The sequence below is a fragment of the Enhydra lutris genome, unplaced genomic scaffold, assembly GCF_002288905.1.
Source record: "Enhydra lutris kenyoni isolate GAN:26980312 unplaced genomic scaffold, ASM228890v2 scaffoldscaffold4, whole genome shotgun sequence".
NCBI lineage: Eukaryota > Metazoa > Chordata > Mammalia > Carnivora > Mustelidae > Enhydra > Enhydra lutris.
The window spans coordinates 30,287,724-30,313,353 of NW_019154088.1; the positions used below are offsets into that span (position 1 = coordinate 30,287,724).

Here is a 25,630-nt window from a genome sequence, read left to right on the forward strand (position 1 = left end):
GCACTATCCCACTTCATCTTTTTAATAATTACTATTAATCACCCTCCTCCGCCTCTTCCTTTAACCCCACATTCTTTTATTATTCTACTTGCTGTCCCCAAATGTACCATACTATTTAGGTCTACAGGCACATGATCAAAATGTACCTAGAACCTGTTTCTATGATGTCCATGTGGAAAATGCTTCCTGATTCTCCAAGAAATCAACTTTTCTGAGAAACCTCTTGTGGTAGATACAGAACTGTACCACTGAGATCCCCTTCATGGGAGAAGGTGCTGGCCAGCCTTGGGAAATATGGTCAGCTTAGCTCCCTTAGGGTTGGCCTCAGTTAGAGTTGCCTTGATTGAGATCACATCCTTCCTGGGTTGTTAGCCCACATCTGAGGATAAAGTACAGGCCCTTTCTGTCCTATGTGAGGCATTCATATGGGCAATCTGCAGAACTCCCAATTGTTGGGGGCTTGTGCTAGAGTTCGACTTTCTTTTTTGCCCAGTATTACTTTCCCCTACTCCCTTCACAGGTGTTGTTCCTTAATAAACCTCTTGCTCCCAAAACTTCATCTCAACAAGAGCTTCCAGAGAACCCTACCTATTACACTCTGCCTGATTCACTCAGAGCAGATTACGCTAATTTTTTAAATCAGTCTCTCTCTCTCTCTTTTTTTTTTTTTTACTATATTTAGAAATGCAGTGATAATTAAGACATTACTGTTGCCTTCAAGGAATACTTTGTGATATTAAGCATATAACAATTTATAGATACCAGACTCCACCAGACTCTCAACTCTGGGCACAAAGTAGGTGGTCAATAAATGCTGAATTCCACTGAAACCTTTACACCATATGAAAGAGAATATGGTGAACTGTGACATTTATAAACAGAACAAGGAAGGCAGGGACAATCTATAATATGTTTAAGGACTTTTTATAATCACCATGACATTATGCTGAAAATGAAAACTATACAACAATAAAAAGAGCAAAAGAAATTTTAATGGCCACTGAACATAATACTGGCCTTCATTTATTGATATATATCAGATAATAAATGAGATGCTTTCCATATATTATGTTACTGCTCTAACAATTCCTGCAACACAATACCCTTATTTTGTTAATGAGAAAACTAAGGTTCAGAGAAGTTGAGCAACTTAGCTAGTCAGTTAGCTAGTAAGTAGTGGAATGAGGATATAAATCCAATCAATCTTATTTCAGATTTATAATGCATAACTTATATACTTTTTGATAACCTGTGTGCATTAAAAGGTTCTGTCAGCTAGTTATGGATACTATATTCATAAATTAATACTAACATTTGGAGATCTCTGTCAACTTAATATATACTATATTCATAAATTAATACTAACATTTGGAGATCTCTGTCAACTTAATATATAAGCTGCCAGTCATTTAACTGCATTAAGGTGTAAAGATACTAAAATGAGAATATAGATGTTTTTATCTACTTAATACATATTCTCTGAACACATATGTAGTGACTATGGGCCCCTCTAGGTAAGAATGCCAAATATCAATTAAATAGCTTATTCTCAAAGTCCCTTGTGCTTTTTACAACAAACTAAACAACTGCTTCTCAATAGCCTTAATTACCTGGATCCCAACAGTCAAGTATTGTTGTTAAAGCACTACGGAGGAGGTCAGTCCAAGCAGTGTGACTCTTTTCTGCTCTGGCCATGGGAGAAGACAATATTCCTTTCAGAGCCTGTAGGGAAGCTGCAACAGTTGAAGATAACTGGCCCCCAGGTAACTTCACAGCAGTTTCTCTGAGGACCCCAATTGTGAGGTACAATATAGTAGGGAGAATTGAGATGCTTCCTGTAAGACACATATTTAAAAACACTCTATGTTTCAGTCTATACATACAGTTTCTAAAAAGAAATCATCAATGAGGAAGACAATGTCAAAAATTTCTAGCTTTTAAGACATTTTTCATAAAGGATTATAACTATTAAGATAATTTAGGTAGTGTTAAGATTTTTAAGACTGCATTAAATTTTGGTTATAACTGAAAATGTTATTTAAATTGTGTCACAGTATTTTTGTATCTTATTTGGTAGCTGACAAATGATGAATTTATTTTTATTTTTTAGTGTGATATAGACAAAATTCACAATTTTAACCATTTTAAAGTGTACAATTCAGTGGCATTAGGTACATTCACAATGTTGTACAACTATCACTACTATCCACGTGAATTTATTTTTTTATTTTTTATTTTATTTTGTTTTTTTTAAAGATTTTATTTATTTATTTGACAAAGAGATTACAAGTAGGCAGAGAGGCAGGCAGAGAGAGAGAGGTAAGCAGGCTCCCCCGTGAGCAGAGAGCCTGATGCGTGGCTCTAATCCAAGACCCTGAGATCATGACCTGAGCCAAAGGCAGATGCCCAACCCACTGAGCCACCCAGGCTCCCCTTGAATTTATTTTATATCAAACTCTTTTTTCTAAGGAATTTGTAGCAATCCACTCAATAAAAATTATTAAAAATTTCATACCCACTGAAGAGTTGAAAAGTCATTGTTATGTTTAAACTGAGAGACTAAAACTAAAATAGTAAATTTAATGCTCCCAGAGGCTACTCAACAAAACTCTCACAGTGTATTTTCATCCTAAAGCTTCTACTAGTCACTTTTTCTGCCATTCTTGTTGCAAAGCAGGATGTGAGAATAAGGAATATAGGTTTCAATTCATATCAAAGCTGAAAATCTTTGATATGAAGATAGCACATATGTTGGTCAAGACATGTTTAAGCAAAAATATGCTTATCAGTTAAGAAATCTATTAAGCACGGAGTGCCTATTTTCTACTAAATTTCCTAAAGGATATAGTATTTCATTGGAAATAAGACATTTGTTTACATATAAGTTTATCTTTTTGGTATGTAATAACAAATTACAGATAATGCCTCCATATGATGCATAAAACCTATTCACATATGGAAGCAACATTATACACATAGATATATGCATACACACATGAAAAAACAAAACTCTTCATGAGCTAGAGTTTTTAGGGAAGCATTTACAGATAACATAGGTCTGGATATGAACTTCAAAGGAAGGCAAAATTTTATTTTATTTTATTTTTAAAGATTTTATTTATTTGACAGAGAGAGATCACAAGTAGGCAGGGAGAGAGGGGGAAGCAGGCTCCACGCTGAGCAGGGAGCCCGATTCGGGGCTGGATCCCAGGACCCTGAGGTCATGACCTGAGCTGAAGGCAGAGGCTTAACCCACTGAGCACCCAGGTGCCCCAGAAGACAAAATTTTAAAAAGGAGAGAAGGAATGGGCCACTTCAGATCAAGAAGCACCATTGACAACAGGGATAAGCAAGAAGGCTCCTAGGTTAAAAATTCACATAGAAGGAATTAGGAGGAGGTAGTGACTCAGCAGAGCCCTATGGCGCCTTAAAAGCTCTAAGTATGGACTCATTCCAAACTGATGACAAACTTCTGTCATCACCAAGAAAGGGGAAGTCCATTAGGTATTTTATACCAAAAAATGCCTAAGAGCTAAATCACTGCCACTGATAGGTTAAAAATACTGTCAACCAAGAAAGAGCATTATCTGTTGATAGTACATAGTATCTACTTACCTTTACCCTTTCAAAAAACAAATTATTAGAATGCAATGTTAATCTTAAAGGATTAAAAACATTACCCACCAAACCTCTGAGGCAGCATTAGTTTAATGAGAAAAGGATTGGCAACGATTATCTCCTTTATTTATTAAAATCATTTCTCTCCCTCCTGGTCAAGTAAAGCAGTGAAATACCGCAGCGTACCTTCAGGAGAGCACACCGCAGGAAGTTCAGACAGGATAACTAACGCAGCTGACACCAATCTACTTCCATCTTCCGAGAGCACCTGTGGCTTTGCAGCTTTTACTCCTGGGCTACCTGTCAATTTTGGATTTAGTTCTGGAAGCTGTCTAACTAGAATGCATACACACAATTCCAGTGTTGCAAAAACCAAAGATTTCCCAGGCACAAGTCCTCCTGTGTCCTTTCCCTCTCCAAACTCTGGCAGGGTTTCCTTTTCCGCAGCCCCATCATCAACTAAAAGACAGAAAAAAGAGTGTTGGATAAACATTTCGTGTTTGCTTTGCTTTGGGTAGATGGCAATTTAGTCCATTTCTGTTGTAGGTAAAACCTTTAAATGGCTGAAGTCTTGGGTGTTAAAGACTGAAAGATAAAGTTATGGAGGTAAAAGGAGTTGTCTTTATTATGACTACCTATTGCAGTAGATCAAAAGAAATCCTTGGTAACCCTCTCAGTTTTAAAATATTGTCTGGTTAACGCCTTGTTAAGAATGTGAACCTGAGGGGCTCCTGGGTGGCTCAGTGGGTTAAGCCTCTGCCTTTGGCTCAGGTCATGATCTCAGGGTCCTGAGATTAAGCCCCGCATCGGGCTCTCTGCTTGGCAGGGAGCCTGCTTCCCCACCTGTCTCTGCCTGTCTCTCTGCCTCTTTGTGATCTCTCTCTGTCAAATAAATAAATAAAATATTTAAAAAAAAAAAAAAAAGAATGTGAACCTGAGGGGCACCTAGGTGGCTCAGTCGATTGGGCGTCTGTCAGCCTTTGGCTCAGGTCATGATCGAGCCCCATGTCGGGCTCCTTGTTCAGAGGGGAACCTGCTTCTGCCACTCCCTCTGTGCTCTCTCTCTCTCTCAAAAATAAATAAAATCTTAAAAAAAGAAAAATGTGAATCTGATAGGTCCAGCTCCAATGCCTACCTTGTACTCTTAAGTACTGATAATGGCAGGCAGAAAGATAAGAACCAAGGTCCCTGATGTTTTTTAAGAAACTGCCATACCTGTTCAGGACTTCCTGTCTCTGGGGCATCTTTTAGATGACAGAACAAGTCCTTGTGTTTTAAATCCACTTATCAGACTAGGTTTTCTGTTATATGTAGTCAAATATAATATTAAATGATAAACTCATCAATACCAAATCAGACTTATAAGTAAGCAATTTAATCACTCTGCAAAACTTAAGTCATTGAAAATTGTCAGTAGTGGGACACCTGGGTGGCTCAGGAGTTAAATGTCTGCCTTCTGCTCAGGTCATGATCCCAGGGAGCCCGCATCAAGCTTCCTGCTCAGTGGAGAGCCTGCTTCTCCCTCTCTCACTTCCCCTGCTTGTGTTCCCCCTCTCGTTGTGTCTCTTTCTGTCAAATAAATAAAAAAATCTTGAAAAAAAAAAGAGAGAGAAAGAAAAAAATTGTCAGTAGTTATGGGGTACTTGGCTGGCTTCATTGGTGGAGCATAAAACTCCAGATTTCTGGGTTGCAAATTCAAGCCCCAACACTGGGTGTAGAGATTACTTAAAGAAAACTTAAAAAAATTGTCAGTTGTTCTTCCACGTACACTGATAAACACTCATAGTTAAAGTAAGTATTCAACCAGTATAAGGGATTTTTTTCTCCCCTTCCAGGATTTTGTTAAAATTCTAATTTTTCCAAGGAAAACCTAAGCTACTAACAAAATCCAAGCTAACATGTAGAGGTGGATAAAAGGACTTAAATCCATACCTAGAGAGGTTTCATTTATACTATACACAAAACATTATCAGAACAACATAGACATGTAAGAATACTTTAAAAAAGTAATGCTAATTAATTTGATTATAATAATATGATGAATTTTGTATTATAGGTTAACATTCACCTTCTGCACTTCGTCTTTTCTCCTTGACATGTTCCTGAGCTGCACAGATAATCTGTCTTACCACTTCAAGTGAAGCCAACTGAATAGAAGGTGATTCTCGGGTCAAAATTACTCGATGTAGTACATTCAACAACTCGATGCCCAAGTCCTATCATAGAAAACATTTAGGAGAAACTGTATTGGAAATAACATACTTTCTTTTTAAAAAATACCAATATTAAATGCCATGGAAACATTAAAAAAGAGAATATTAACAAATTGATCACAAAAGTTAAAGGTGTAGGTACAATAATGTTGGGAACACTTGTTCTATTTTAAATTGACACCAGATTGGTTTCTGTCCCTTCTTGCAGGAAATGGTATTATAACAAAAGACTGGTTTCACACAGGTCCTAAAATGGGAAAATGGACAGGGAAACTTCCAAAGCAAGGTGAGAAATCTGGTTAGAAGAATACAAGCACTGTCATGTAGACTTCCAGATCTGTATTGAGGTTTTCTAGTAATAACAAAGAATGATGGAGAAGGAAAACATTAAAAAGTGCTAAGTTAATAAACATAAAATGGATATCCCTCTAAAGGATAAAATACACTGGGGTGCCTCAGTGCCTCAGTCAGTTAAGCATCTGCCTTGGGCTCAGGTTATGATCTCAGAGCCTGGGATCGAGCCCCATGTCAGGATCCTTACTCAGTGGGGAGTCTGCTTGTCTCTCTCCCTCTGCCCCTCACCCCACTTATGTCTGCTCACTCACTTTCTCTCTCTCTCAAATAAATAAATTTAAAAATCTTAAAAAAATAAAAGAATAAAATGCACTGGACAAATAGTCTCTCATTTTCTGCTTTTCTAGTGCTTAATCTGGTAGCTTCCTTTCATCTTTGAAAATAACAGAGAAAATCCATCATTATTGTGCTTGTTTTAATATGCCAAACAAGAACAAAATGTTCAGAATTTATTCAAGTATAATTCAAGTCAGGGAAGATGCTCTTTCGTAATTTAAACCTAATAAACAAAAGTGTTAACAGGTTAAATTACAGTCTACCTAGAGAGAAAATCAGTAGTTCTTAGGAAAGAAGTTAAAGGAAATGCCATACTTTCACAGTGATCCTATTATCACAGTCACAACTGGGTCAGATATTAGTGTCTGACTCCACCTATAGGCTAGCCAGTAATCTCTTTAAAATCCAAGAAGGAGAACTCAACCAACAGGAATACTCTGTAATAGACATAACTACATGAACCAAGTAGATTCTCTCTTAAGGAAATGGAATAGAAGATACAGATATATACAAAGAACAGGGCGCACTGAAGCAGAAAAATACAAAGAAGGAATTCTACATTTAACCAGTAGCTACTCTTCTGGCCACTTCAATACAGTGCCTTCCCCTCATTGCTGGGAGTTTGACTGAAGAGCTGCTACACTGAGTAGTAGTTAGCAGCAGAAATTGGTGTGGCAGAAGCAGACACACAAAGTGGCAGTCAGAGGCATGACTGCTCCTGGGTCTGCATGGTTGCTGATAGCATACCAGTTCTGACAGATCAAGTCATGCAGCAGTTTTGTTTTCTTTTTCTTCTCTGTGTTCATTTTTTGTTTGCTGTAGTAACCTGAACATGTTGTTATTTCTGTTCCTTGAAAACCACAGAAGCCTAACAAAAAAACAAGAAATCACCTGATCACTGCCAATTTTAGATCTGGGCCAAGGAACATCTAGAAGGGCCTGTAATGCATGTAAACAAGCAGTAATGCTTTCCATGGTTGCATCTGAGCGTAAGGAACATAGAAATTCCACGCTGATTCCTGTAGAAAACAGAAAAAAAGGAGGCTTCTTTGAGATTCTTAGTTTATGAAGTAAGGAATTCATTTTATACTTAGATAAGATATACAAATAAGCTTAGCAAAAAGGTAAAGTAAACCAAATTGCATTTAAGACTAAACTATTAAGTAATAAAGCAAGTCTTTTAGTTGTTTTTATCCACATGTACATAGAGAATAATCTCAAACAGGTTTGAGCACTACTGCATAGGTGCTATGAAATAGTTCAAAAATGCAAAAAATTAGAATAAAATTGTACTAGAGAACTTAATGTGGAGAGTTTTTTATTAAAAAAAAATAAATAAATTTTTTTTTTAAGGAGGACCCATGCAGGGCTTTAACTCATGACCCTGAGATTAAGAATCGCTCTACCAACTGAGCCAGCCAGGTGCCCCAACATGTAGAGTTCTATAACTTTATTCTTACTAAAATTTATTGAGTGATTATCATGGATCAAGCACTGTATCTTTACATATACCATTTCATTTCATTCTCACAATACCTGAGGAAGTAGGTATTTTTTTAAATATATATTTTTTAAGTAATCTTAACATCCAATATGGAGCTCGAACTTTACAACCCTGAGATCAAGAGTCGCATGCTCTATGGTATTATTAACCCTCTTTCTGAGAGGGAGATGAGCACATACAGCTTAAGTTATTTAATTTGCTCAAGCTCAGTTACAATGGTGTACTGAAAGAATGTGAACTGAGGTAGTCAAGTTGCACAGCTTATGCTCATAGTAACTGTCATCCTTCATTCTGCAAGTTTTTTTAAAAAACTCTTGTCTCAAAGCAAATGGAAACAAAAGTTTAATATACCCAAGGATATAGGAAATGTGGTCATGTCTGGCCTGAGGAGTAATAACAGAAATTCTGTGAACCATAAACCTTACTTAATTTAATCATTTATCTTTGTAACGTTTACATTTCATTTAATCAATAATTTCTTCATAGATAATGATCTAATGGGTTGTTTTCCAAGAACTAAGTAAAATATGAAAAACATTTCTTTCATTTATTCTAGAAACTCACTCTACTTTAGAAAGATTTTTCACTTTAAAAAAATGAAATTCCAGGAAAGCCAAGGAATGGGTTAAACGTTGTAACCTAAAAATCTCATCTCCTTGACCTTAAATATTTTCTTGCAATTTTGTACCTTTGAGTATACTTTTCTGAACCTTGCAATCCTTGAGACGCAGGTAAGAGATGGGGGGGCATGCAGGTGGACCCCATCTTCAGTATATTGGTATTTTTTAATATAGAGAGAAAGAAATCTAAAAAATTTATAGACATCACATGAATCTTCAAAAAACTGTGTGGAAGAAACTACGACTGTCTTGTAATTTCTATAATTTATTCAACATGATGTTGAAGCCAGCTTGTAATGGGATTCCAGAAATCTGCATTTTTGTAAAATGTATCTAAGTTTACTCAGTTATGTCAAGTTTATCACTAACACCTAACAAAGAAAATGGACAGTAAGGCATGACTCAAGAAAAACTCTGTAGGGTTAGGAGCTTGTTAGCTCTTTTACTGACCTAAAATAAGATGGAATCTATCAGTGCAGACATCCTCAGGGGACTTTACCGTTGCCCCAGATGATGAACCTTGACACATGGAAGTTGGTGTTACAGGTCTTGAGAGATGAGAGGCTCCTTCATCCGGGTCAGCAACAACAAAGCCTGTGCTGGTAAGCCACAATGCTGTAGCATGCAAGATAAGTGCCCAGGAGTTGTAATAATGCAATTTTGCATTTTCACTAGTCTCTGCTGTGTAGAAAGCACCACCTACAAGAAAGCAGAAGCAGTTTCAGGAGGAATAAAAGAGATTAGCTCCAATTACATTTTCTCTCTTCTGTGTTACAAGATAACAGACCATTACTATCATCCCAGAAGTTCCTTTAAGGAATTTATGTGATGTGTGTTTGAAACAAATACTGATACCCACTGAGCCACCCAGGTGACCCCATACCATTAATTCTTATCCCTCCTTCTGTAATCACTTTTCCTCAAGTTAGTGTGACTCACTCCTACAACAGATGTTTGTATTCATAAATAATATATGTTATTTTGTGTTTAAAGGCACGATATTGTATGTAACCTTTTTGAATTTGTTTTTTCACCTAACTTTATGTTTCTAGAGTAACTTATGTTGATCTGTATTTGTTATTCACTAGTAGCTGACATACCATGCCAATAAATCAATTTATTTCCATTTTGATGCTACTGAAAGGTATTTTAGACACTCCTATCTCTCTCTGTATAATTCCAGTTAAAATTCTAGTAGAAGTGGACAGACTGACCTGAAATTCATATCAAAGAGAAAAAAAAAAGCATTTTGGAATAACATGAATAAAAATGGCTATCCAAATATCCAATCCATAAAATGCAGATTAATAACTGACAACAAAATTAGATACCTATCCCATTCCACACACAAAAAAATCTAGCTAAACTAAGCCCAAACTGTAAAGTATAAAACTGTAATGATTCTAGGTTTTTATGATCTTAAAGAAACAACAATAACAACAACAACAAAAACCTTATCACGTATTACACAGAACCATAAACCATAAATGAATGAGTACACTAATTTTAGAAAGATAAAAGTTATAAGCTATAGACTTGGGAGACACACAATCACAAAAGAAGAATACTGGGGCACCTGGGTGGCTCAGTGGGTTACGCCTCTGCCTTCAGCTCAGGTCATGATCTCAGGGTCCTGGGATCAAGCTCCGCATTGGGCTCTCTGCTCAGCGGGGAGCCTGCTTCCCTCTCTCTCTCTGCCTGCCTCTCTGCCTACTTGTGATCTCTCTCTTAAATAAATAAAATATTTTAAACAAAAACCAAAAAAGAATACTAAAATTAGATAAGGGATTAACAAATCAATAAAATCATGACAAATACCAAGTAGAAAATGGACAAGGATTATGAGTAGGTGACTGATGGAAGAAGAAACTTAGCCCATAAACCCAGGAAAAAAGGTCTTCAATCAACAAAATAACAAAATAAAACAATGAAAAACTATTTCATATCCACCTAATGGATAGAAATTATTAAGTACAACAACATATAATGGTAGAAAATCTAGTAAAACAGAAACACGCTGTTGGTGGGCATCTAAATTGTTACAACTGCTTGGAGAACAATTTGGCAGTACCCTGTGAGGTAAGACGTGCATGTCATATTACTAGCAGGTAAACTTCAGGGTATTTACCCTGAAGCAATTCTTACATGCTTGTTCTATAAATGGAAATTACTTGCGAAAGGATAAATATTGAAAAGTTACTGATTGTCATTCTAGGAATTACGTACATATTTTACAACTTCTTACCTTCAACAGGAAGTTGGGAAGCAAATTCTGAAGGCAGCGTTAAGAGAGCAAAATCCTGAAGTGCAGCAAGCCAGAGCCTACTCAGTGTGCCCAGGTCTGTGTGGACTAAGTCAAGCAGTCCATCTGACGAATATGACTCATTTCTGACACAGTCTTCTGAATAAGTGGTAGTCTTCAAAGCTTGTCTGTGGCTTTTATGTCTTTCTACAGCAATTATGTAGACCTGTTACAGGGTTAATTTGTAAATAGGAAGATCTTATACCCATTAATAAGGTGCTATATTTTTATCTTGCTGAGGAGATAGACTTCACCTTTGAGCATGATGGACTCCAAATGCACTCTGATACAAGGAAGGTTACATACCCATGTAACCACACAGAAAAACTGGGGCAGACAAACATAATGCATAATGAGATGCATTATGGAGAATAAATACTTGACAAATATGCTGTCATTCTGCACTTTTATATCCCTTGACAGCAATAACTACATGATCACAACATTCTTCTCACTAAGCTTAGCTATAGCCTTATAATCCACCTCACCATATGGCTTCAGGTGCCCACTTCTGAACTGCAGTAAGCTGAAATACGGAAAATATTTTCTTTCCAAGTTACTACCAAATCACTACAAAAAGTTTACATAAACAGACTGAACATGGACTATTTATAGGACTATAGCATGTGAAAGTATTCAACACAGGATATAGCATGTACTACCCCTCTATCTGCAACTCTAAAATCCAAAAAACACTGAAAAGTAATTATAATCTGTTGGCAAACTTGACTGAATTTATATGAGGCCTTTTATAGTCTCTATTCAACATAGTGTGAATATTCAAACATTTTCCTACAGATATATTAATTACAGATTCTACAGCACTGCTGCAATTTCCTGGAGGGATACCTGGAATATACACTGTATTACCTTTTTTTTTTTTTTTTTAAAAGAGATTTTATTCATTCATTTGAAAGAGAGAGAGACAGAGAGGGACCACAACCAGGGGGAGTGGGAGAGGGAGAAGCAGGCTTCCCGCTGAGCAGGGAGCCAGATGCAGAGCTCAATCCCAGGACTCTGAGATTACGACCTGAGTCAAAGGCAGATGACTAACGACTGAGCCACCCAGGCGCCCTGAATATGTACTGTATTACTTTTAAAAAATTCTCCAAATTCTGAATTCCAAACAAATCTGGCTCTAAAGATTTTTAGATAGCAGATTATGGACCTCAATTACACACAAACTGTTGGTCAGTCTTTTTTTTTTTTTTTAAGATTTTATTTATTTACTTGACGGACAGAGATCCCAAGTAGGCAGAGAGGCAGGCAGAGAGAGGAGGAAGCAGGCTCCCCGCTGAGCAGAGAGCCCGATGAGGGGCTCGATCCCAGGATCCTGAGATCATGACCTGAGCGGCAGGCAGAGGCTTTAACCCACTAAGCCACCCAGGCGCCCCCCTGTTGGTCAGTCTTAAGGAAGAACCCAGAGATTCAAATGAAAAGAACACTATATAAGTAGAGAATTATTTACAAAATTGGTTACAGAGATTAGAAAATTTGCTTGCTCTACTAAAAGCAAATGTTTTAAAAGCATACGAAGTTGACTACTGAAGATCATTAGTTACAGCTATTAAATCTAGGCAGAACTACTTCCTTTTTTTTTTTTTTTAAAGATTCTATTTATTTGAGAGAGAGAGAGAAAATGAGAATGAGAGAGAGAGAGCAAGCACATGCGTGCGCGTGCATGAGAAGGGGGAGGGTCAGTGGGAGAAGCAGACTTGCCGCCAAGCAAGGAGCCCGATTCGGGACTTGATCCTGGGACTCCAGGATCATGATTGGAGCAAAAGGCAGCCGCTTAACCAACTGAGCCACCCAGGTGCCCCCAGAACTACTTCCTAACCAAGGTTGGTCAAACCCAAGTAATGGCAAAAATAGACTCTAATCTTCAGGTTTTAATTTGCTTTAATGGAGGAAATGCTTTCTTACATATTGGTTAATTTTCTCAGTTGCAATTTGAGACTATATATCTTTATTAAAATGATACATGAACTGAGGGTGGCCAAGTGTGGGAACTGTCAAAGCCCCAAAGTGGGTATATATGAATGCATTATATTATTCTACTTTCATATATGTTTACATTCTCAAAGTAAACTTTTCCTGATTAGAAAAGTAGATAAAGTTAATAATTTCCCTATAATATTTCATTAATTTTGGAAAAGAAAATAACTATTATTTAACATTCAAAAGCCATTCTATGAAAGAACGCTGGAAAAAACACTCAAGTATGTATACAGAATTGATAGAACATACAAGCAAACCCACATTTCCAAAATTCAGATTTCAATAAAAGTTGATTTCTGGTTAGTCTCTCTGGCTCATGGCTGCTCCTGCTTAAAGTAGCCCATAACAGACAGAAAAGAATATTATAGAATGCTTGGCTTAAAAAAAAAAAAAAAAAAATCAGGGGGCACTTGGGTGGCTCAGTGGGTTAAGCGGCTGCCTTCGGCTTAGGTCATGATCCTAGGGTCCTGGGATCGAGCCCCACATTGGGCTCCCTGCTCAGTGGAGAACCTGTTTTTCCCTCTCCCTCTGCCTGCTGCTCGGCCTACTTGTGCTTTCTCTCTCTATCAAATAAATAAATAAATAAATAAAATCTTAAAAAAAAAAAATCAATGAGCATACAAAGAAATCTCACATTGAAAGTCTTTTTGTTAACCTTAAAAACAGACTTAGTTGTGTTTTAAGTAGTTAATTTCAGCTTAGAGCCTATGGTATTTATTAACAACTTCTAAAATTCCAGTTAGGGTGCCTGGGTGGCTCAATGGGTTAAAGCCTCTGCCTTTGGCTCGGGTCATGATCCCAGGATCCTGGGATCGAGCCCCGAATCAGGCTCTGCTCCGCGGAGGAGCCTGCTTCCTCCTCTTCTCTCTGCCTGCCTCTCTGCCTACTTGTTATCTCTGTCAAATAAATAAATAAAATCTTAAAAATAAAATAAAATAAAATAAAATAAAATAAAATTCCAGTTAATGGAGAAGCACTAACCTCTGCCCAGGCTTTCAGCACGGCTAAGATCTCCATAGTAGAAGCACTTTCATTATATAAGTGACTCAGAGCCTCTTTTCCAGCCTGTATTTTTGTTAATGATGAAACAAGCAACTGATGGACTCTCCGGAGATCATTAAGGTCACTGACAACTCCACTTGCTATCCAAGCACTGCAAACCTGGTTTTTAAGAACATCAAAAGTTACATTTAAAAATTATAGATACCTCCCCCTTTGTGAGCTCAGCAGAGCTAACCATATCTCAGGAATCTAGACACTGAAATCATCTTCTTCTCAGGAAACCCAGTAGATGCTGCTGATAATGCCAGTCAAAAGCCAGCATTTCAAAAGGTAATGAAGTCTGCGGTTGACCAAGGAAACCAGTGCTACTAAGTATAAAAATCAAAGAGTTTCAGATTTTATTAATATGGAGAAATGAAGCCATGAAAGGTACCACTTTCATAAATGTTCAGATTAATATTTGAATTAAATCTTCAATCTTATTTCATATTACTATTTTAAAAGCAGAGACTGTATGGTTAATTAGTTTGACTGTTGAAAGATAAAGAACTTAACATTTAAAACCCCAATGAAGATTTTATTTTGAAAATAAGATACTGAAAGTATTTCAAAACAAAGCATCATTAATAATTCTCCAAAGCAAACAGTTTGCTAAATTATCAGAGGCTGTTTGGTTTTCTTGGATGTCAAGTATTTCTTTTTCTAGAGAAAATTAATTTCTCCTCTTCCTCTATTTATTCAGTTCCTGTCTCATTTCACAAGATTTTAATGTCTTAAAGCAAGAACACAAATAATGAAGTGATAGTAAATCAGAGATTCAGCACATTTATTTATTTGAGAGAGAGAGCAAGAGAGAGTGCATGGGGGCGGGGAGAGAGAGTCTTAAGCAGACTCCACGCTGAGTGCAGCGGCTAAAGTGTGGCTCAGTCTCAGGACCCTGAAATCACGACTGGAGCCAAAACCAACAGCTGGATGCTTAACAAAGTGTTCCACCCAGGTGCCTTCGGTACAACATTTAATACAGTTCTTTGAATATTCAAGGTACCAAACATATCCTAGATACAAGTGAATAAAATAAAGTTGAAAGAACAACTAAGTTTAGTTTATTCCATTATAAACTGAATTTTAAATAATTCAATTTAAGCCAGTTCTGCTTTTAATTTTTGCAGGTCATTTAGGGTTGGATATTGAGTGCCTGACAATCAATCCTAAAAAAGTAACTTTAAAATTATCTATTATAGTGGCTCTTATGGCTCAGTGGCTCAGTGGGTTAAGCTTCTGACTTGGGTTCAGGTCATGATCTCAGTGTCCTGAGATTGACCCCATGTAGGGTTCACCACTAAGTGGGGAGTCTGCTTCTCCCTCTCCCTCTGCCCTCTCATCCCCCTGCTCATGATCACTTGTGTTCTTTCTCTCAAATAAATAAAATCTTTAAAAATGAAACAATTATATATTATAATGGCTTAGATACATGAAAAAATGCTCAGTCTTACTTGAAACATAAATCTAAAACTAAACTATTCGAAGATACCCTTTTCATCCCATCATACAGACAAACACCTAAAAGTTTGACAACTTACAGTGTTGTTAAGACTGTGGGACAACAGGTATTTGCATACAATGCTGGGAGGAGTTTAAATTGGTAAACCCCAACAATCTATTCTTTAAACCAGAAATTCAATCTTGCAGAATTTACCTCACAGATACACTTTTACCCAGTAAAATGACCTGTATGGAAAGTCATTTACTGCAGCAATATTTGTAATAGCAAAAGATAAAAAAACCCAAACATCCATCACTGGTTAAATAAATTATGACATACCCAACAATAGATTACCATGTAGCTACATGAAAGGAAGGGAAAATTCTCTAAATTTAAAAAATAAAGAAAAAGGAGCAGCTGAGATTAATGATTAGACAACTATAATGTAGAACTCCTGGTATCAAATATTAACTGAAGAACTGCCTCCTAAGAAAGGGTTTTACTTTTTAAACTTTAATTAATTAATAAAGATTTTATTTATTAGAGAGAGAGAGAAAGATTGAGCAAACAAGTGGGAAGAGAGGCAGAGGGAGATGCAGACTCCCTGTGGAGCAGGGAGCCCGATGCAGCACTTGATCTCAGGACCCTGGGATCATGACCTGAGCTGAAGGCAGATACTTAAACGACTGAACCACCCAGGTATCCAATCTTTGTCTTTTTAACCATTTACCTGACATGCTTTGGCAGTGACATCAGGTGGCGTCTCTGAAGTGAAGGCTGGCCTAAGTGCTGCTCCTACCTGGCAATAAATGATATGAAATACCAAGCATCAATAAGAAAGTTAGCACAAACTCTTTCTCTTTCGAGTATTATTTTAAAATTATTTGTTTATAATAGGTATTCCAGATACCTGTGTTTCTGCCTGTTCAATATATCTTCTTTTAGATAGGAGCACCTCATTTTTCCTTTGGAGAACCTTCTCTTTCACCCACTTTTTGCCCATGTTGTTGTTACAGAGCTGAGAGCACTGCCTGACTCCTGGGACCCAAGGTCTCCTAAAGATGTCTGCTGGGAGTACCAGCACAGAAGCACCATCTCTTTTTAAGACTAGGTGCTAAGAGCCATCTTGATAATAGAGAGAGCAAACTCGAAAATAAAGCCAATGTAGAAGAAAGCAGAACCAACTGAAATTTTTTTTTTTTTTTTTTTTTTTAATTTGACAGACAGAGATCCCAAGTAGTCAGAGAGGCAGGCAGAGAGAGAGGAGGAAGCAGGCTCCCTGCAAAGCAGAGAGCCGGATGCAGGGGCTCGATCCCAGGACCCTGGGATCATGACCTGAGCCGAAGACAAAGGCTTAACCCACTGAGCCACCCAGGTGCCCCACAACTGAGATTCTTGAAAACAACTCTCCTTTTCAGCTTAAGTGAGCTGTAATCATATTTCTATCATTTGCAATTTTTTTTAAGCAAGTTCTACACCCAATGTAGGGCTTGAACTCAACCCTGAGATCAAGAGGCCCATGCTTTACCGGCTGAGTCAGGCAGGCACCCCTCATTTGCAATTTTACAAGGGCTAAAAATATAAGAGAGCTGCCCTTAAGCTGAATTGTAATATTTCATTCTAATATGGTAGTTCTACGTAACTCCTATTCCTTCCTTTTGTTTTCTCCCAGAGCATACATGAGCATTTCCTGCTAGGAAAATCTGATGGAGAAAACTAACTAACCGGTGAACTCCTCCTGTCTCCCTAACTGCTTACTGACAGAAGCTGCCTCTGTATCATAAGGAGAGGTAGGAAAGGATGAATGATGCTGGAGGATTACATGTGATGATTCTGTTATCGTCCTTGTTCTTCCTACATTGCTCAATGCGCCAGTGAAACATCAGTTAAAAAGATTACAGAATCAGTAATAGGAGCCTGAATTCTTTTCTAAGCTGAGAAAAAAAAAAAAAAGGTTGCATTTATTCTAGGAGTGATGATTTTAAGATAAAACATGCACACAGCCTAAATGGAATATTAAGTAATGATTTCGTGTTATCTTAATATTCAGATATTTTGTAAAGATTTTAATTAGCAATGTTCTTTATTCCCCAAATTACCAAGAAGGTTTTAATTATTAACCTGTAACCTTACAAAGGACCTGTTTTATGTACCACTTTGTTTTTACTTAAGATTTCTTCTTCAAACATAATTTCCTATAAACTGATTATACGGGTGATATATTAGCAGAGACATATACTCATTTACATTTTAAAAAGTGACATGCCAGTTAGTTCCACAGACTTCTATCCCAGGTGTTCTTTTTTGTTTGTTTTGTTTTAATCCCAGGTGTTTAAAAATAAAATTCTCTAACAGGAAGTGCTTACATTGGCTTGATACTGTTCCAGAATCACATGACCTGGAAACTCTGGTTCTGGAATAGATGCAAATCGCCGAATAACAACTAACAGTGTTTCAAGGCCAGAAAGACGGAGCTGGTCACTGTGATCCGTGGCAGCCATAAAGGCCATGCGAATTAAGTCGGCAAGATGTAGCACCAAAAAGTCATCTACAAGATTAAACAAATCTAATCAAGAAAAAGCATACATTGAAACTAAGATTTACATTAAGTGATCATTTCTTTTCCTTATAATTTCAGATTTTTCTAGACTTTCTTAAATACCTCTGATTTGATTTACTATTTTGCTGTACTGTTTGTTAAATACAGACTTCAAAGCTGGATTTGCTGCACTATTGCAAATGATCACACACAAAAACTCCCAAGGCAAACAATTATGCAGCTTTAAAAAACCAGAGACAAAATTAGCATCCTTTATAAGAGTGCTAACAGTACCTTCAATAAAAACTTTTTTCAGACTTTCTGATAAAAGCATGTTAGAAGGTATTTAAGAAACTTTGGGTTTTGATGAATTAGGCAGTAATTAAACAGCATAACAGTAATTATGTCAAGTTGAAGCTGAAAAGACTTAAATGTTCCTTTTGCAAAACATAGTTTTATGTGGTTCTTTATATGGACTAGATTATATTATTTCTGTATGTCTTAGCACACATACAAATGATAGGAATATAAAAAATATTTGTAGCTATAAAATTATAAATGAGAATTCCTTTCATTCCTACAATTCATTCTTTGGTATAATAATTCTACTGGGGAGAGACATAGGACAATCACTTAAACAATATTCCAACAATAAAATGTTCAGGGGTACAACTAGCCTTTACTTAAAATAAACCTGGGACTAGTTTTAATAAGAATGTTATAGATCACAATGAAGAAACCAACTCAACTTAGTGCCACTTACAATTTTAATTGGGAAGAAAGGAATCAGTAAGAATCTATGATATACTAATTTTTTGTCTATCAGTATCTAGAATGGTGCTTATCACAAATAATGAGACTCAATAAACACCTGCTTGAAAAATCATTAAAACAGAGATACCTAATTCATACTCCCTAATTCATACTCCTAATTCATATATACTGCAATAGCAACATTTTGCTATATAATTTTCTTGTTTGGTAAAAAATATATCTATAGCATTTAGATACATGCACTGTGTCTTTGAACATAATGTGCTTAAGTAAATTTTGAAAATTAGACATCAAGCCATAGTATGTACACATACCCCCTTTAGATACAAACAATAAAACTCAAGAATAAAAGGTCAAAATGGCCTTGCAAGCAGGTTTACTTTACATTGTGATAGGCTCTAATGTTTTCTGGGTAATATTCACAAAACTAAAATAATCCATAAGCAAAATTACTGTGAATTGTGATTATGCATGTACTACTCAAGAACATGATTATTTTCTATAAATTTAAGCCATGCACAAGTCAATTAAACAAATGTGAATGACAATTTAAGAAGCTAAATCACTGAAATGTGTATAAACATTAAAACTATGGTAGCTTTATAGCTTATACAAATATTATAGTCAAATTTCATAACTGATTTGGAAGAATACAAACTACTTTCTAGTTTTACTTCTTAAATTAATATTAAAAACATAAGCAGCATTTCTATGGATATCCTTTGGTCTTTTCATTTTTATGCTACTTACTTCTTGAATCCCTTTTTCTCATTTCTTGTGCTAAAGCAATGTCAAAATGTGCGCTGTGTGCATTCTCACACTGGCTAATTATCCTACAGACACATTCGGCAGCAAAGACTCTAGTAGCCCAACGGGGATTGGTAAATGGATATGATTTGTCATCATTTCTGGTGGTCAGAACTGAAGCATCATCCCCTTTATCTCCTTCTTCTTCTTGCATTGTATCCACACAAGTTACAGTTGTAAAATCTTTTACCAAGGAGAATACATGTAATTAAAATCAAATGTAAGATACATTTATAAAGGAACACAAATGACTTCAAATTCACACTAGAATTGTTGATCAATCATACATCTTTAACAATGTAAAATAATCACGTAAAGTGTAAAATGATCACATCTAATACCTACAGACAACAGTGGTATTTAAGGAAATAAGCTCTAAGAAATGTTCCAGGTCAAAATGACAAAGTTGTTCAATTATAGTCACAGTGAAAAACCAAACATGATACTACAGACAGGATATTAAATACTAGGACAATTATCAGTCTGTTGTATGTAGAGAGTTATGCTTAAGGAAGCTCAACACTCTCTGGTATGGAGCATGGTGGACTGCACTAGGGAGGCTGTTGTCATTTATAGTCTCATATTATTATAATGGCCAGAGCCTGTGAGGAATGAGTCATTATCATTCTTTTCTTAAAGAGAGTGAGAGAGAGTGTGTGCGTGTACACATGCGAGCATGGGGGAGGGACAGAAGGAAAGAGAGAATCCCAAGCAGGCTCCATGCTCAGTCAGCAGCGCAGAATCCAACGCAGGGCTGTATCTAAGGACCCTGAGATTCATGAACTGAACTGAAATCAAAAGTTGGATGCTCAACACACTGAGCTGTCCAGGTGCCCCATTTCCTATTTATTTTAACTGTTAACTTATTTTTTTTTTTTAAAGATTTTATTTATTTATTTGACAGAGAGAGGTCACAAGTAAGCAGAGAGGCAGGCAGAGAGAGAGAGGAGGAACCAGGCTAGGCTCCCCACTGAGCAGAGAACCCGATGTGGGGCTTGATCCCAGGACCCTGAGATCATGACCTGAGCTGAAGGCAGAGGCTTTAACCCACTGAGCCACCCAGGTGCCCCTTAACTGTTAACTTATTAACTCTGTTTAGCTTGACTTAAAATGGAACTAATGCTTAAAAAAGCAACATTTTCTTCCTTAAATTATCTTGTATGTCAACATATTTTGAATGTGTTAGAGCAAAGATGTCACAAAATTATGGCAAAGTCTTAAGACTAAGTAAGCCAACAAAGCCTGAAAAGCAAGTTTTCCTAAGAAGGGATGCAGCCAAACTACAAAGGATAAAGAACAAATGCTGAAATAAAATTAAGCAAGTAAGCTCAAGGAGTATGAATGTAAAAAAAAAAAAAATAGGTGAGACACCAGAAAAGTGTAATCAACCTATCTATCAAAGCACATACAGAACACCTGGGTGGCCCAGTGGGTTAAGCCTCTGCCTTCAGCTCAGGTCATGGTCTCAGGGTCCTGGGATTGAGCCCCACATCAGGCTCTCTGCTCAGCAGGGAGCCTGCTTCCCCCTCTCTCTCTCTGCCTACTTGTGATCTCTCTCTGTCAAATAAATAAATAAAATCTTAAAAAAAAAAAAAAGCACATACAGATTTTCTCTCAAAGGAGAAGTCCTTGTAAGTTCTCAAGTAGTGGGGATGGAACACATGCAGAGCATAGTACTTAAAAGAGCAGATATAAATCACTGGAAGGTAATAGGACCAAGGTAGACAGTGAAGAATGTTAAAAAAAAAAAAAATTCTTTTTTAAATATCTTTTTTCCTTTCACATAATTCAGACAACACATTAACTTATGAGGCTTGAGTAACTGAGTTTAAGAGCTACTGAAATACAAAGCTGGATTTTATTATTTCACTTTAAAGATTTTATTTACTTATTTGACAAAAAGAGAGAGAAAATGAGCAGGGAGAGGAACAGAGGAAAGGATCAAGAAAAGTGTGCTGAGCGCTGAGCCTAATGCGAGGTTTGATCTCACAACCCTGAGATCATGACTTGAACAGAAATCAAGAGTGGGACACTTAACTGACTGAACCATGCAAGCATTCTGGAAGCTGGATTTTAAAGTCATGCAAGGAAAGGTCTGAATCCAACTGTGTGTGTCTTTGGGTCAATTACCTAACCTTTCCAAGTCTTGTTTTCTCTTGTGTAAAATAGAATAATACTTCCTACTCGTTGGCTAAAGGATTAAATCAGACAAAGAATGTATAGCACCTGGAACAGAACTGATTTGTCTCCTTTATCTCATTTATCTTCTTACTCCACAGATAAAAATTTGAAAGATTCTAATATACTTTCTCACTAACAATTATCTTATACTGAGAAAGAAAATAGGAAAATAACACTGTTTTCTAACCCTGTTTGAAATTAGCATTATTGAGTGTATAGAAACTCGCTTGCTCAAAATGTTGCAAATTCTGATAATTTTTCTATTAAGCTGATTTGATGCAGTCCTTCAAATATATGTATGGGGGCACCTGGGTGGCTCAGTTGGTTAAGCATCTGCCTTCAGCTCAGGTCATGATCTTGGGGTCCTGGGATTGAGCCCCACATGGGGCTCCTTCTCCCTCTGCGGCTCCCCCTGTTTATTGCTCTGTCAAATAAATAAGATCTTTAAGAAAAACTGTACATATGAAAACAAATGACGGGGCTAATCAAAGTCATGACATCACTTTCATAGTATAAACAACTGCTTTTTAGTTTGTTTTATACAGGGAAGTCATAAAAGATAATGAGAAGAATAAGAAAAACATAGGCTTAAGTGTTAGACGTAAACACTAAAATCTTCACTTGAAAAAAGCAACAAGCAATTACAATACAAATACTCAGACAAAACTGATGAACTATCACCAGCAAATAATTATATATAGAACATTTTCATTTTCAATTTTATTTTAAATGGCAACCACCAATACTTACCAGCTGATGCAGCAAGTACATCTTTACAAAGCTTTAACCAGAAGGAGAGCTTATCCACTGCCATAGATGTAAGCATATGATTTAAAGTCTCTTTGATATCATAACATAACTTCTGATCTGTCTCTTTATCTAGTAAGGTCAATAATGCCCCTTCAAGGCCCACTTCTCTGATGTTCGCATCTGATAAGAAGAAAATCGATGATCTAAGTAATACAGAAAACAAAACTGCGATATGAGAAGCACACATATTCAAAAGTTATTAAAATACTACATTCAAATATTCTCATTGCAAAGTAATAAAGCACCTCAAAGGAGAAACATAAGCCTTGGTCTAGCAACTACTTCCTCTAATTCTGGAAATGCCAAAAGAACAAATACATTTTCTCTTGAAAATTTAGCTTATTTAGCATTTCTGAAAGCATTTAGATTCTGAAGATTATGCTACTACTACACTATTTTGAAAGAGAAATGATCTTTTAAAGACCCTAAGGAGGCACTGCTGGGATAAAGGGTATAGCATAGGGACTATGTCAGTGGTATTCTAATGGCATGGTATGGTGACAGGTGAGAACTACACTTGTGGTGAGCAAAGCATAATATACAAACTTGTTGAATCATTATGCTGTACACCTGAAACAAATTAACACTGTGAGTCAACTATAATTCAATTAAAAATAAAAGATCAGAAGGGGGCAGCAGGAATGTTATTGATTAGGTGTCTAAAGAGACAGAACAACCAATGTGTGAGTCATGGCTGGAACTAAATTTGCGTGGTGGTAAGGAAGGGTAGGAAGGAGTTATAAGGGATATTTTTTGGATAACTGGGGAAATCTGTGTGAGAACTGCACATTTTATGATCGCTACTAAATCATGTTGATTTCATTAAGTGTGGAAATGATATGTGGTCATGCAGGAGAATTTTACGTATTGGAAGTAAGTTGTCATGATGTCTACAGCTTGCTTTCAGATGGTTTGGCAAAAGGTTTGTATCTGTGTATATACAGAAAGAGAGGAAGATATATAAAATGAGTCCCATAAAGATAATAAGTAGGTGAATATATGTTTTCACTACACATTACTTTAAACTTTTCCATTAGTTTGAAAAATTATAAAATTTTAAAAAGGGAATTATATAACAAGTTCTTTAGTATATTTTACTCACATAGCTAATTCAAGAATTCTAGGAATATATATCATGTTTACACAATGAAAGTCAAAGCAAAAGATGCAGATAATTTCAGTGGTGAACATAAACTGAAGGTCGCTTGGGCAGAATATCTCATACAATTATAAGATTAAAATTTCTCTGGTTAAGGTAAATCATCAACAGTTTTCAAATGAGTTCTACAACCTGTCTGATGACAAGTATACCAGTTCAGCAATGCTGATTAACTCAAGTCAGATTTAAAGTTTTAATGTAATAAACTAACTTAAGGAGCACAGCACGACAGTAAAACACACTGTTCTGAGAGCTTTAGATACTGGAAAGCTTTGAGACCTTCTAAAAGAAGCCTGAGACCTTCTAAAAGTGTGACACCACTTTGGAAACTATATACATAAAAGAGTAAGATATTACCATTGCTGTTTTTGTAGGTTGTTTGAATTTGTATGCATATTTGCATTACCACATAATTTTAAAATAAAGAAATATATACTTAAGTCTTACCGGCTAAGAAATCCTTTAATTCAGCTCTAAAATAAAGAAGAGGCAAAAAACCCTCTAACCTGAAGAAGACTCTTCTGTGGTAAGTTTTATTAAATGAGATTACAGGCATATATGGTAAATTACTTAAAGGCTAAATCCTACTTTAACTGTTTGTTGTGAAAAAATTTGCTCTAAAATTTGAGAGGCTCTCAAATTCATTAACAGGGATTATAAAACATAGGTAACGGATTACTGGACTCCACTCCCAGATTTCTGGTTAAGCAGATTTGTGATGGGGCCCGATCGTTTGTATTTTTAACAAGTTCTCAGTAAGGTGGATATTGCTAGTTCGGGGGTCTAAGTTTGAAAACTGTTGCTCTAAACCAGTAACATCACCAGCTGGAAGGACAGTAACTGTTAGTGACTGTCTCTTGTAGCAGGTTTAAAACATTACATATTAACTTTTATATTTCATTTTAAAAACTCATGTTTGTATGAAAGATTTAAGATTAAAACTTAAATCATCTGAGCTGGAGATAATGCTGATAAAAAAGAATTACCTGGAGTCAACTCTTCTCTGCTATCCTTAGCAAGCATAACAGCATGTTCTGAAACTTCAGCTGCTTCTCTCTGTACAAGCTGACGTAAACAAGCCAGTACAGCTCTTCTCAATAACAAATAGGGACTACAAAGATTAACCTGAAAAATACCATTTGGGAAATGAAAGAGCTGAAATTCTTGGTGGCATTCACACTAAGTCTAATAGACATTCACTGGATCCTTCCTGATTCTGTCCAGCCCATTACTGTGCTAGATGCAGTTTATTAAATAGACAGCAACTTCTTCAAACTATTCTAGTACATATCTTTTACTCTAACTTAGACACAATTAAAGGAGTAGCACATGTACTTGATTACACAAATATTCATAAACAAATCAAAGCAGTAGCATCTTGAGTGTTAGAAAACACAAACTTTATATAAGTAAAATAGTTTTGAGATAAAAGAAATACAATTGAGAATTTATTTGTAGCTCAGACGTTTGCGCTCATGCAACATTATAATGTTTTATGATTCTCTAAGTAGAAATTTATATAAATCCATATAAGCAGTATAGCATACTGGTTAAAAGGGAAGCTCTGGAGTCAAACTGCCTCACTTATCAGACGTGTGACCTTGGGCAAATTATTTAACCTTTCCATGCCTTAGTTTCCTTATTTGTAAAATGGAAATAACACTACCCCATGTCAAAGGGCTGTTGCAAAATTAACACAAAGACACATGCAAAAGGGCTGAGTACAGTACCTGGTAAATACTAAGTGCTCAATAAATGTTGGTTATTATTAATTATTATTAACAGTTTCTATCAGTAGTATTTTATTCAGATGTCATACAGAGTAAATAAATGCATTTTCAAATAAAGGCAGAAAAGAGTTTTACTCGAAACATATTCACCAAAAACACTCTCTAGAGACACATTACAGACAACAAATTTTACATATATGTATATCAACTTACAAATGGATATGCATATATGTACAAAGATGTATACATTTCTTAGAGAT

At 36.3% G+C, this 25,630-nt stretch overlaps 1 protein-coding gene across 4 annotated transcripts in view; it reads right to left on the bottom strand.

Moving 5' to 3' along the window:
• The window catches only part of LOC111159997 (HEAT repeat containing 5A), a 97,126-nt gene that overhangs the window by 13,190 nt on the left and 58,306 nt on the right, over window positions 1–25,630 (bottom strand). For all 4 annotated transcript variants that reach the window (XM_022522754.1, XM_022522744.1, XM_022522764.1 and 1 more), the window contains exons 21-32: window positions 24,627–24,765; window positions 22,422–22,601; window positions 19,434–19,673; window positions 17,737–17,918; window positions 16,101–16,169; window positions 13,867–14,046; window positions 10,831–11,053; window positions 9,036–9,284; window positions 7,353–7,480; window positions 5,687–5,834; window positions 3,805–4,077; window positions 1,611–1,835 (exon numbers count right to left, since the gene is read on the bottom strand). In XM_022522754.1, coding sequence (XP_022378462.1) covers window positions 1,611–1,835; window positions 3,805–4,077; window positions 5,687–5,834; window positions 7,353–7,480; window positions 9,036–9,284; window positions 10,831–11,053; window positions 13,867–14,046; window positions 16,101–16,169; window positions 17,737–17,918; window positions 19,434–19,673; window positions 22,422–22,601; window positions 24,627–24,765 — 2,236 coding nt within the window. The remainder of the gene's footprint in view (window positions 1–1,610; window positions 1,836–3,804; window positions 4,078–5,686; window positions 5,835–7,352; window positions 7,481–9,035; window positions 9,285–10,830; window positions 11,054–13,866; window positions 14,047–16,100; window positions 16,170–17,736; window positions 17,919–19,433; window positions 19,674–22,421; window positions 22,602–24,626; window positions 24,766–25,630) is intronic.